Genomic DNA, 12,042 nt, shown 5'->3' with positions numbered 1-12,042 from the left:
ATCGTAAAACCAAAACGTTAAGCAAAATTTTAAATGCTGGACTTTTACTTTTTTTCCTGAGTGATCTCTACTTTGGCCAAAGGCTCATCCTCGTGGGATTTAGACTGCAGACCCTGCACCATTGTGAGCATTTACACTTACATACACATACTCTGCAGTTACACCTCTAAAACACTAGTCTGCGGCAGAGTTTCTGTGAGGTGCTGTAAAGTTTAGTTGATTCAAAACACATATTAAACACACATTAAACACTCATTAAACACTCATTAAACATGGCTTAATAGAGACAATCTCAAACACAAGTACACAAATCAGCTTCACTATAAATTGCAGAACTGACAGACAAACACTTGTCTTTATCTGGACACATTTCCCCACAAATACAACATGCTAACGTTATTAGCACAAGTCTATGGCATTTTACAACAGCTGTCTTATACTAAACAAGTTTTCCATTTTACATTGTATAAATTAGCCTAGCAGCTAGCAGAGATTTCCTCTGCTCATATTAAGCCAGGATAAATGACTTAAAATACTTTTTTTGTGGAGGCTTTATTGTCTTCACAATTTATTGTTTTTTATCTGTGAAATTAAAGTAAATAAAAGCTTTGTTTCCACTGAGGGAAATGGTTTCAGCTTACAGAAATAGACAGGAGGTCTGCGTCACTGTGACGTGTAGTTACATTTCTGGGGGGGTACATGTCAGTCATTATACTTGTGCGTCAGCTCAACTCAGCCAATAAAAGGATCTTAAAATCAATTCTGAAGCTCACAGGGAGTGTAAAAAGCTAACGTTAGGTTATAAAGGAACAACACTGGTCACATGACTCAACGTCACCACCACACAGAGGCTGTAAAGCTGTGATCGACATGATGATGGTCTGTGGTCTTATTTAGCCACTTGTTAGCAATGGTCTTTTTATAGACACACAGAAGCATCAAAACTCATGAGTTTGGTAGTAACTTATGTTGTAGAACAAAACATGAAAGTCTCTTCAGCTCGTGTTAACCACAGACCTTATTTCAGACGTCTAACGTGAAACACATTGGCTTCAAGATGAGGGAACAGGGAGCGGTAAAATGCTAACTCATTTTCTTTCCTTCCCTCCTTCCTTCCTTCCTTCCTTCCTTCCTTCCTTCCTTCTTTCTTTCCCACGTCTCTCCTCTTCTGTCTTTCTTTCTTTCTTTCTTTCTTTCTTTCTTTCAGTCTCACATGTTCAGGATTTTCATCTCTGCTTCATGTTTGTGTCTGAATCCTGAAACTTCTATACTTTTAAATTAAGAACTCTATAGTTTTTGTGCTCTGCAGCTCAAGTACTTTTACACACACACACACACACACACACACACACACACTCCAGTCCAACCTGCCATCCCTGTCCGTCTAGTTGTTTCGTCACAGCTCGGATCATTTCAACACACAGATACACACACAGACAGACACACACACACACACACACACACACACACAGAGTCCAGGCGCCCTGCCAACAGAGGGGCCGGTCGGCCAGCAGGAAGATCCTTATTTGGGCGTCAGGACGTCCGCTGCAGTGACAGGAAACACCATATTTGGGCTGAAGTTGTGTTGTTCTTCCTGTCGAGAGCTGGCCACTGACAAACTCTGATCCCATTGGCTATTTGACACACACACACACACACACACACACACACAGAGGATTTACTGCTTACGTTAATGACAGTGTGTGTGTGTGTGTGTGTGCTCTTTGACTTTTCATTTGACCTAAAAACTATTTTTATTACTGTGATTGTGACTCAACGACGTGTCTCTGAAACTCGTTTTATATATAAATGTTTAAATGTGCAGCAGATTCAGTCAACAGCAGCAGCGCCACTTTAAACTCCTGTTAAACTGTCAGTACGTATAAACACTGTAGTTTCAACACCTCCATTTATTTATTTCTAAAATTATTCATTTAGTATCTATGTAGTTATCACTTATTAAATTATGTTTATATCCATTTTAATTATCTTTTTTTCTTTATTTATTTTCTATTTCATTTAATTATTTATATAGTATCCATTTATTTCTTATATATTCCATTATTTTTTATTTATTTATACATTTTAATTAACTTCTTATTTATAATTATATTCTTTTATTTCTTTATTTTCTATTTTTATTTATTTGTATATAATTATTAATTTATTTTCTGTTTAATTTAATTATTTGTAATTATTTATTTAGTGTCCATTTATTTTTCATTTAATTATTTGTATCTATTTATACATTTTATTTTTAATTATTAATATTATTATTATCTAATACTTTTTAATTATATATTATGTATTTATTATCTTATCATTTATCTTAATGTAATCATTTATTTATTATCAGTTTTATTATTTAATTATTTTGTCTGTTTTTTAAAATTATATATTTATTTCATCAAATGTTTCCTTCGATTCATTATCATTTGATTCTGATTTTAATCAACAGTGTGTATTTTTATTTCTGTTGAACTTAAAGTAAAAAAAGAAACGTTAGCTCATCTCAACTCGCTGGCTCTGAAGCTTTTGACCATGTGTCACATGGTCTTCTTCTGTAAGTGGAGGTTGAAACTGTGTGGATGTTAGAATTTCCTTTTTTTTCTGTCAGCTGAAAAGTTCAGAGTGAAAGTTGATTTCTGACCTTGTGAACATCCTCTGACTCACTTGTTCTGGAGCTTTCAGCTGTGTCACACAGTCTTCATCAGCAGACGATCAAATAATGATCAAAGTTCTCGACACTTTTACAACAAAGAAACATCAGCTGATGAAACCCCTGAGACACAACTCGACACATCAGTCATCAGAGTGAAATAAAAGCATCGACAGTATTTTGACTTTTTATTCTCGGAGCTCTTCGGTTTCAAGAGGAAACACCTTCAGTATAAAATCAGACCTGCATGTGAACATACGAAGGTCCCAGAACCTACTCAGTAGGTAAACACTATGTACACAGTCATGTATGTACACTTTACTACATGTAAACATTATGTACACACATTATAAAAGATTCACACTCATCCATCAGCGAGCGTCTCGTTACATTCAGAGGATTTCACATCTTATTTCAGGAGTTTGGTCCTGAGAGTTTTTTAACTGTCTCTGCTGAAGGTTCAAGTTCATGTCCCGCCCACTTTTATAACTCTAACAGACGCTGTCATTGACTACAGTGGCTGCAGAGGCTCATAATGACGCAGCAGCTCAGGAAGTCACAGAAACACAGCGAGGTGTTTGACTCCTCCTCCATGACCTCTGACCTCCTCACCATCAGACCAATAATAAGACGAACAGTTTGTCAGTCAGATATGTGAGTTTTTCTTTTAAAGGCAGAGTTTCAGTCTGAGGTCGAAGGTCACGGCAGGACAGGACAATTTCCTGTCCGTCAACAGTTGTTGGAGCCGTGGGGGGAGGGGAGCTCCGACTGAGGACTCCCCATCGGAGAGGAGCAAGAAGAGGAGTAAAGGTGGGGGGACGGTGAGGAGGCGTAGAGATGTGACAGTGACGAGGAGGAGGTGAAGCAGGGGGAGAAGGAGGAAGAGGAGGAGGAGGAGGAGGAGGGGAAGGAGGAGCTGTGAGCGGGGGAGGAGTAAGAGGAGCAGGGGGAGGAGATGGGAGGGGAGGAGTAGGCGGGGGGCTTGTTGATGGGGATGGGATCAGAGGAGGCTGAGCTCCTGTCGCTCTTGCGCTCCCGCTGTCGCTGGTGGATCTTGGCGTGCCTCTTGCGCTCGTCACTGCGTGCGAACTTGCGTCCGCACTCGGCGCAGGCGAACGGCTTCTCGCCAGTGTGCGTGCGGATGTGCGTCGTCAGGTGGTCGCTGCGGCTGAAGCTGCGCATGCAGATGCGGCACTGGAAAGGCTTCTGGCCCGTGTGTACACGCACGTGGCGAGTGAGCTCGTCAGAGCGGGAGAAGCGGCGGTCACAGCCGTCGGCGGGGCAGGCATACGGACGCTCGTGTGGTGGCGTCTTGCACTGCCGACCGGCAGGGGACTTCCTGATTCGGTTGGGTTTGGTGACCAGGGATTGGTAGGTGGGGCCAGAGGCGGAGCCTTGAGGCTGCGTCTGGATCTGCGAGGAGAAGGATTTGATGGTGGAGAGTGGCGTGAGCGGCGGAGGGTTCTGCGACAGTTCTGGCTTCTGATCCTGGATCAGGCTGAGCTCGCCCTCCTGCGGCTGTGACAGCAGGTAGTCGGGGAGCATCGGTACCACCAGGGAGGGCAGCTGGAGGCCAAGCCTGGAGGAGGAGCTGGGGTAGGCAGGCGGAGGACCCTGTGGCTGGAAGGCCACGGGCTCCGGGCGAGATTCAGCGGGGGGGGGGAGGAGGTTGGAGCTGGCAGCGGAGGTGTATGTTGGAGTTGCAGAGAACACTGAGGTGACATCACCTGAGCCACAGCTGATCTGGATGGAGCTGAGGCTTGGTGGTGTTGTCACCGATGATGTCACTGATGACGAAGAGAAGGGGAGGCTGCAGGCTGAAGGGGGAGGAGCCCCAACACTGACCAACCCGGTAAACAGGCTGAGGAGAGGCTCCGCCCATAGGCTGCCACTGGAGGCGGGCTCAAAGGTGAAGCGGCCGCTGTAGGCCAGAGGGGGGAGGCGAGGGGGGAGAGGGGGGAGAGTCTGCAGGTCCAGGTCCGCCAGAGAGTCTGAGACAGAAACACAGAAGAAGAACCGCAGGTCAGAGTTCAATCAACAGGAAACAGCGGAAGTTTACTCTGCTCTGATTGGCTGCAACGAGGATGACATCAAACGAGCTGCAACACTGAATCTGACAAATATTTATACTCTGTGTCTCAACTTCAGATTTAAACTCAGAGAACCAAGAAATCTTTAAAACCCTGATCTGATCTCAGATCACAAACAGTCCTGACGTCACATACGGAGCTTGTTTATATATTTATTAAGAATTTTCATAAAAATGATTAAATGATTCTTACTGCTGATGGTTTTTAAAGCTGTGAGCCAAAAGGGGGGAAGTTTTACTGACAGTAAATATAACTAGGTTGCATGTTTCATTCATTCATCACTCAACAACAAACATCCATAAAACTGCTTTAAAAGTGCTTCAAACACCTTAAATCACCAGAGCCCCCTCCTCTCTGAGGGGAGAAACCCCTTAAATACACCTTAAATAAATTTTCAGCATTATTCTGCATATAATGTCTGCATATGAACCATTTAAGGCATTTTGGTGCATTTTTTTTCTTACACTTTTCTCCTCCTCTAAACATACTCCTAACCAGTCACCACCTCCACCACTGCCCGCTCCTCACCTCCGTACTCCCCGGGCTCTCCGCTCAGCAGCCCGGCTCCCTCCGCTGCGGATGCGGCCAGTAGGGAGCCTCCGGCCGCGGCGTTCTGCAGCAGCATCTGCAGCTCCTCCAGCTTCGAGAAACCGTCCAGTGGGGAGAGAGGCGGCGGGAGGCCGGCCAGAGGGTCGGAGATCTGCAGGGCGGACAGGAGCAGCTCCGCTTTGGTCGCTGCCATCTCTCTGGAGGACGGAGAGCGAGAGGCGGCGGCGGGTGTGGAGCTCTGCCGCTCCGGAGGCTCCCGAGAACCGGGCTGTTCCTGCGGGGGGACCGGGTCGGTCTCCGCTTCTGAAGCCGGCGGAGAGGCGCTCTGACCGGGCTGACGCTGCTGCGGCTGCGGCTGCTGCTGCGGGGGGCGGTTATGCTCGGAGGAAGCCAACCTGGAGGGTCGTCAGCTCCAGGTCCCGCGTGGAGAAGATGACTTTAAGATAATGTAAAGATTATTTCCGGATGTTTGTTGATGACGTGATGAGTCATCACAACATGGACTGTTTGTTTTGACGTGTTGTTGCTGACAACTTGAACTTGAGTCTGTCACTTTCTTCAATGAGGATTCCCGGCTTTATAAAGACTCCTGCGTGACGTACATTCCCAAATATGGCCGGGAGGAAGCCCATATTTGGTCCGAGCGGTGAGCGTGCAGACCGGACCGCACACGCACGCTCCGGTGCTCCCTGCGCTCTTTGTGCTGTGCTTTTTGGAGCGTGGACGATCCGGAGAGGTCCAGACTTCAGTCCGGGTTGGTGGCTGCTGTCTGTCCGCCGGACTGAAGCCGATAAACGGGCACAGGGAGCACTGCCAGCCGCCATGGCCGGAAACCCTGGCGACACGTCACAGCTCGGATAAGTTTTTTTAAGGCGCTACATCACATGGAGATCGTCCAGCCGCGTCATCACTTCCTCGGGCCTTATTTGGATGTCTTCCTGTCAGAGAGCTGATCTGAGAGCGGGTGGAGGCGCGTCCCGTCCTGCAGAGACATCAATTAATAACTCACTGCAAGTATCAGAGAACATGTACTGAGGAGGGAAGGAGTACTCTCTGTGGTGGAGGGAGTACTCAGATACTTTACTGAAGTAAAACAAGAAATACTTTAAAGTGAAAATACTCTGTTGCAGGTAAAAGTAGGCCTACTGCAATCAAACTGATAAAAGTACACAGGTATACTCAGCTTCACGTGGTTAAAGTATCAGCAGTAAAGTATACAAGTATTAATAATACTCAGGACAGAGTAATGATAAGATAGTAAGAACAGTCACAGGGACATTTTTTCTGTCTGAGTACTTTTACTTTTAACATTTTAAGAACATTTTCCTGATTATACTTGCATACTTGTACTTATAACAGTCTCAATACGGGATATACTTGTTACAGAGTATTTTTACAGTGTAGTAATGCTTTACCTGCATCAGAGTATCAGTATCAGTGATCAGCAGCAGCGCCACCTGCTGGGTAATAAATATAAATGTAATTCAGAAAGACTTCAGATTTTCTGCTTTGATTAGTGAAAGTAAAACTATTTTAAATTACAGTGCAATGAAAATTTAAATAGTGTGTGACTTGGTGTTTATGTTTGTCATGTTTTTCTTTTTATATGTATTTAATAAAACAATTGAAGTGAAAAGAGGCTGAGAATTATATTTTCTCTGCACAAATAAATAAATCAATAAGAACATAAATAACAGGACTTTGTCTATCCTTCCGCCAGGCTCTACTTTTTCGTAAATCTTTAAACTGAATGTACATAAAACTGAGTTTGTTTTGGGTCTATAAGAAAGTACGACTTTATGTCCTGGAAATTACATCTATGTAGTACCAATATGCAGTTTTACTTATGAAATAAATGTAATGAGTCCCGGGTTTGTATTTTAATGAACGGAGGAGGAAACGCAGTCATTGAATGAACGACATACTTTCACTGACATGGTGAATTTTTAAATGGTCAATTTTTACACTTACATTTAGTCAAACCTGAAATAAACTCACCTGAACATGTCTGGCTCAATCCGAAACACACTAACATTGAGGTGGGTTTTATAAACTGTAATCATGGTGGCGGTGGGTTTTATAAACTGTAATCATGGCGGCGGTTAAATTGTTCCTTAAATTCAGAAATCAATTGGATAAAGTTTAGGAAAATATGTCATTGGAGGATGCGGGCATCGATCCCGCTACCTCTCGCATGCTAAGCGAGCGCTCTACCATTTGAGCTAATCCCCCGATGTGAAAATATATACCCCTTAAATCATATAAAGGAAGACAACTAGACTGAGGTCATATTGAAAATGGACAATATTAATAGTTTACCGAGACATTTGCTCACATGTGATTGACTGAAATCCAGGGAGGGCTGTTTCACTGATTTATTACAAAAAAAAAAAAAAAAAGGAGGCAAAAATAGAAACTCGGTTTGACTGAGACAGCTCACCGAGAAGTCTCTAAACCGGGAGGCTGACTGTATACCGGACACTCTCCTGCCGGTGTGTCACAATCTGTAAAGGGTAACAGAGAAAGGAACGTTTTTAACGTTTTTTTTTTAGAGTTTGAGTCACATCGTTAACAGGAGTGGGAATCACCATGATACACTAATGTCTTCACACCAAAGGTGATGCGAATTTCATGTTGTGTTACTGTGGGTTTGAACGCTAGAAAATTTTGTGCTGACTTGTTGCATATGCGTGAATAAAGCAGACTCTATACTTCTGCAACGAATCAACACCGGACCTATGCAGTAGACTTTGCGTTGGTTTAGACGTAGCCTGACATGCAACTCCCCAGAAATACAGGTCGCAGCGACGCAGACCTCTGTGTTCATAGGCTGAAACCATTTCCCTCAGTGGAAACAATGCTTTTATTTACTTTAATTTCACAGATAAGGAACAATAAATTATGAAGACAATAGCCCCTTTTAAACAGGAATTGTGCAAATTTGCAGGAAAGCCCAATCAGTCTTCTTTCAGCCTTGGCAGTAGAAAAACAAAATCGGGGAGTGCGGCAAAATGCCACCTACCTACTTTTGTTTATACAGAATGCGCCTTTTTCAGGGCAATGGGGGGCGTGAGCAAGTAACAAAACGTGTAGCTTAGCGTATGATGTAAACAGTGACGTGGAGGGAAGCCGCGGCTGATCAGTCCTTCGGCGATTCTCTCATAAGTGGCCCGTTCTTCCCCGTCATCTGACGGTTAATGGCCTCTTCGTTTGCAAGGGCAAGGAGGCCGCGCAATTCTTTGTCTCCCCATTTGCTCATCTTCACAGTGTCTGTCAGGTTTGCGTTTCCCTCTTGCTACTAGCTGCTTGCTAATTCCTGCTATCAGCTGTTTCCTGTTTATCCACCGCCAGTGGCTAGCACATGCAGCGCCATCAACAGCTCCTCCCGTTGCGTAAGGCCGCCTCGGACTGTTTAAACCAAAAAGGTTCCACCAATATGATTACCCTACAAGGCGGAAAATTGGGCACCTCGGATCAACTCACCAATCCGGCTCTGTGTTTTCTAAACGCTCGCAGCTTGCCGGCAAAACAGCCCAACATTCGCGGAAAATCTGACAGTGTAAAAGGGGCTCATAAAGCCTCCACAAAAATAACATTTTAAGTCCTGTGTGTGATTTATCCTGGCTTCATATGCGCAGAGGAAATCTTTGCTCATCGCTAGGCTAATTTTACAATGTCAAATACCATAGGCTTGTGCTAATAACGTTAGCATGTTGTATTTGTTTGGAAAATGTGTTTGGTATAAGACAGTTGTTTTGTCAGTGAACCTTGTGAGCTGTAATGGAGCCGAATGTTGTAAAGTTATCTTTGTTAAATGTTGCTGTTGTCCCTGGCTTCATATGAGTAGACAAAATCTCAGTTAGCTGCTAGGCTAATTTATATTCAGTAAAATAAAGGAGCTACACAGAGAGCATTAAAGACTATTAAAGAGAAAAAACAACACTGATTAACGCGTCATGTGTTCTCTGGGCGAGCGATTTGTTAATGCTCCATGGCGGCAGTGGGATCATGGAACACAGGTGCATTTTATTGATGCCGTTTGAGTGCACAGAGAAACCGTGACGAGATCCTGAGACACGTCATGCCATTCATCCTCCGCCATGACCTCATGTTGCAGCATGATAAAGAAACACCTCAGCTGTTTCACGGCCTGCAGACTCACCAGACGTGTCACCCACTGAGCATGTTTGGGATGCTCTGGATCAGCATGTTCCACTTCCTACCAACATCCAGCAGCGTCACACAGCCAGTGGAGACGAGTCGGCCAACAATCAACCACCTGATCAGCTCGGTGTGAAGGAGAAGTGTCACACTGCAGGAGGTCACACAGATAGTGACTGATTCTTTAGGCTGTCTGTGACCAAGAGATACAATACATCCTCATGAATGTCTTCTTTTAAGATCAAACTTTTCATTTCAGAGTGTCCTTTCATTGTGACCCACCTACAGCACACCTGTGTGGTAACGATGCTGTTTAATCAGACACACCTGTCAGGAGGGAGTCGTCTGTGTGCATCAAAAACGTCTCAAGGGCCGAATTCACAAACGTTCTGAGAACACTCTCACACCACGTTTACACATAGCCGGGTATTTAGAGAAACGAATATTTCCCCCCCTCCGTTTTCAATAATAACATCGTGCACACAACATCGTTTTCAAAAATTCATTTATTTATTTATTTTCAAAAATTTATTTATTTTAAAAGTCATTTACATGAACCTGGATAAATATGCCGTCGAGCGCCGTCATAACTATGCCAAACCTATGGGCGGCAGTGTAGGGAGAAGGATGAAGCCATGCAAGCCAATCAGAATCCTCAGAATCGACAACAACAACAACAACAACAACAACAACGAATAAGATGCGTGACTTCCTGTTCCTTTCAAAACAGTAAAAATGAGTACCACCTTAACAGCATCCATGATCAGTAGCCAAACAAAGTGTAAACATAGGTCGCTCACATGACGTCAAGCATTTGCTGGCGCATGCTGTGACGTTTCAGAACCTAAACCCGTTTCACCCAGTTTAGACGGCAACACATAAACAGCGTTTTCAGAAATCTCCACTTTGGCCGGAGTTTTTACAAATGATCGTTTTCCGTGAAAAAAACTCCATTTGCGTGTAAACAAGAGGCCAAACCGCATGAAAATATGTGCGTTTTTCCTACGTGTAAACGGGGTATCAGAGAGCTCCTAACTCAGCCTAAAAACTTTTTGTAAGGAGTACGAGCTTAGGAGTGATTTAGGAAAGTTCTCAGAGCGACTCTGAGCAAGGAAGGGACAGAAACTTTTACCTTCCTGAGGAGGTGCGGTCGACCCTGTTGCTGGGTGTGATGCTTGCTTTTAACAGATGTGATTGGTTGTCACAGACACACCCCTTTATAAGCCTGCAAGGTGTGAGGACACCCAGTGGACATGAAATGAACTGCTGACTGTGAACATGTCACTGTTAGTGTGATCACTCTGCTGATGGAAGGTTGAGACAGACTCAAGTCATCACTGCTGCATTTTTCCAGTTTTCCAGATATCTCAGTGTTGTGATCATTTTATTTCTGGTGTTATAGTGTTGGATGGGAAGAGTGAGTGTGTGTGTGTGTGTGTGTGTGTGTGTGTGTGTGTGTGTGTATCCCTAATGACATCAGCCACAAATATTATACCTGCACTAATCTGAAGCACTTCATTTACTCACTGAAAAAACTGACGTGACAAATAACTAATGTGAGACTGCTAGGATTTGCCCACAGGTTCATTGAAAACTGACTTATCCATCTGACTGTTAAGAAGCAGAAACATAACTTTCTTCATCTGCAACATGTTAGTCTGGAGGTTTAAACTGGTGTCCTCTTGCAGAGTTGGTGATTCAAACTAAACTTTAATCTCTGTCAGAGAAAACTGATCTGAATTCAGACTGTTTACTTACAGCACAGCTACACTCACAGTGTACTCATAGTCCACCAAGGATATTTTCATCACGTCTCGTTAGTGAAAATGGAACTTTGATTCCATCTTAGTTTGAAACATAGATTTCATCGTAGTTTGTTATAATCAAGATCTTTTTTGGCTCGCCTCGTTATTGCAATGGAAAAAAGGTTGCGGACGAAAATTTGTGTCATAGTTTTTGTCAGTGAAATTACTGCTGGATAGAATAACGACATTTAGTCATCAGGTATGGAGAACAAAACCCAACACCTGCATGTTGTAATGTTAACGTCCGCACGACATGAAACTCCAGTGTTGTTCGACATTTAAGTTATTGTCAAACCAATTTTCATTCCAACCAAAATTTAAAATCTGACTGGGTAGTTTTACTGTAACTGTGAGCGGCTGTTAGTGCTGATCTTTGTAAATGCGAATGCTCTTGCAGGTGGCTCGCGAAACATCCTGGCACCAACTATTTACTGTAATTTACCAGCCTGTCGCTCATGCAGCATTTGGAGATAATTACAAGCATGGTAGTTCTCGGCTTTCAATGTACAACAGTGCATCACTACCATTTTTATCACGTCTCGTCTCGTCAGTGACAATGAAGCATAGATGTCATCTTTTTATTGTCAAGATCTATTTTGAGCTCGTCATTGTCTCGTTTTCATCATGGGAAAAAGGTCGTTGACGAAAAATTTACTTAATAGTTTTTAACAACAAAATTAAGACTGGTTCTGGAACATCAAAAACAGACGCAGTAGCATACCTAGCGTCATATGTAGATGTCAAAAGTCCTCTGAACAAGCAGTGATATGTGACGAGT

General features: G+C 43.5%; 1 protein-coding gene and 1 non-coding gene across 3 annotated transcripts; both read right to left on the bottom strand.

Moving 5' to 3' along the window:
• Positions 1–2,834: 2,834 nt before the first annotated feature.
• LOC126388025 (early growth response protein 1-like) lies at positions 2,835–6,756 on the bottom strand. 2 transcript variants are annotated; one of them, XM_050040906.1, is made up of 2 exons: positions 5,278–6,756; positions 2,835–4,650 (listed from the first exon to the last, which is right to left on the bottom strand). In XM_050040906.1, exons 1-2 carry the CDS (start codon positions 5,489–5,491, stop codon positions 3,389–3,391), a joined length of 1,476 nt encoding a protein of 491 aa, XP_049896863.1. In that variant the 5' UTR covers positions 5,492–6,756; the 3' UTR covers positions 2,835–3,388. The 2 variants fall into 2 exon arrangements, with proteins under 2 accessions (XP_049896863.1, XP_049896864.1); XM_050040907.1 differs by having other exon boundaries at positions 5,214–5,353.
• Positions 6,757–7,457: 701 nt separating this feature from the next.
• trnaa-agc (transfer RNA alanine (anticodon AGC)) lies at positions 7,458–7,530 on the bottom strand. Its single transcript has one exon. It is a non-coding gene; the product is annotated as a tRNA-Ala (tRNA).
• Positions 7,531–12,042: the final 4,512 nt, after the last annotated feature.

Source organism: Epinephelus moara, chromosome 3, assembly GCF_006386435.1.
Source record: "Epinephelus moara isolate mb chromosome 3, YSFRI_EMoa_1.0, whole genome shotgun sequence".
NCBI classification, from domain to species: domain Eukaryota; kingdom Metazoa; phylum Chordata; class Actinopteri; order Perciformes; family Serranidae; genus Epinephelus; species Epinephelus moara.
This window is presented reverse-complemented; position numbering and strand designations above follow the sequence as displayed.

Coding starts and splice junctions, on each gene's coding strand:
- LOC126388025 (XM_050040906.1), bottom strand. CDS start 5,491: ATGGCAGCGACCAAAGCGGAGCTGCTCCTGTCCGCCCTGCAGATCTCC. Junction 4,651..5,277: donor AGAGCCCGGGGAGTACGGAG/GTGAGGAGCGGG, acceptor TTTCTGTCTCAG/ACTCTCTGGCGGACCTGGAC.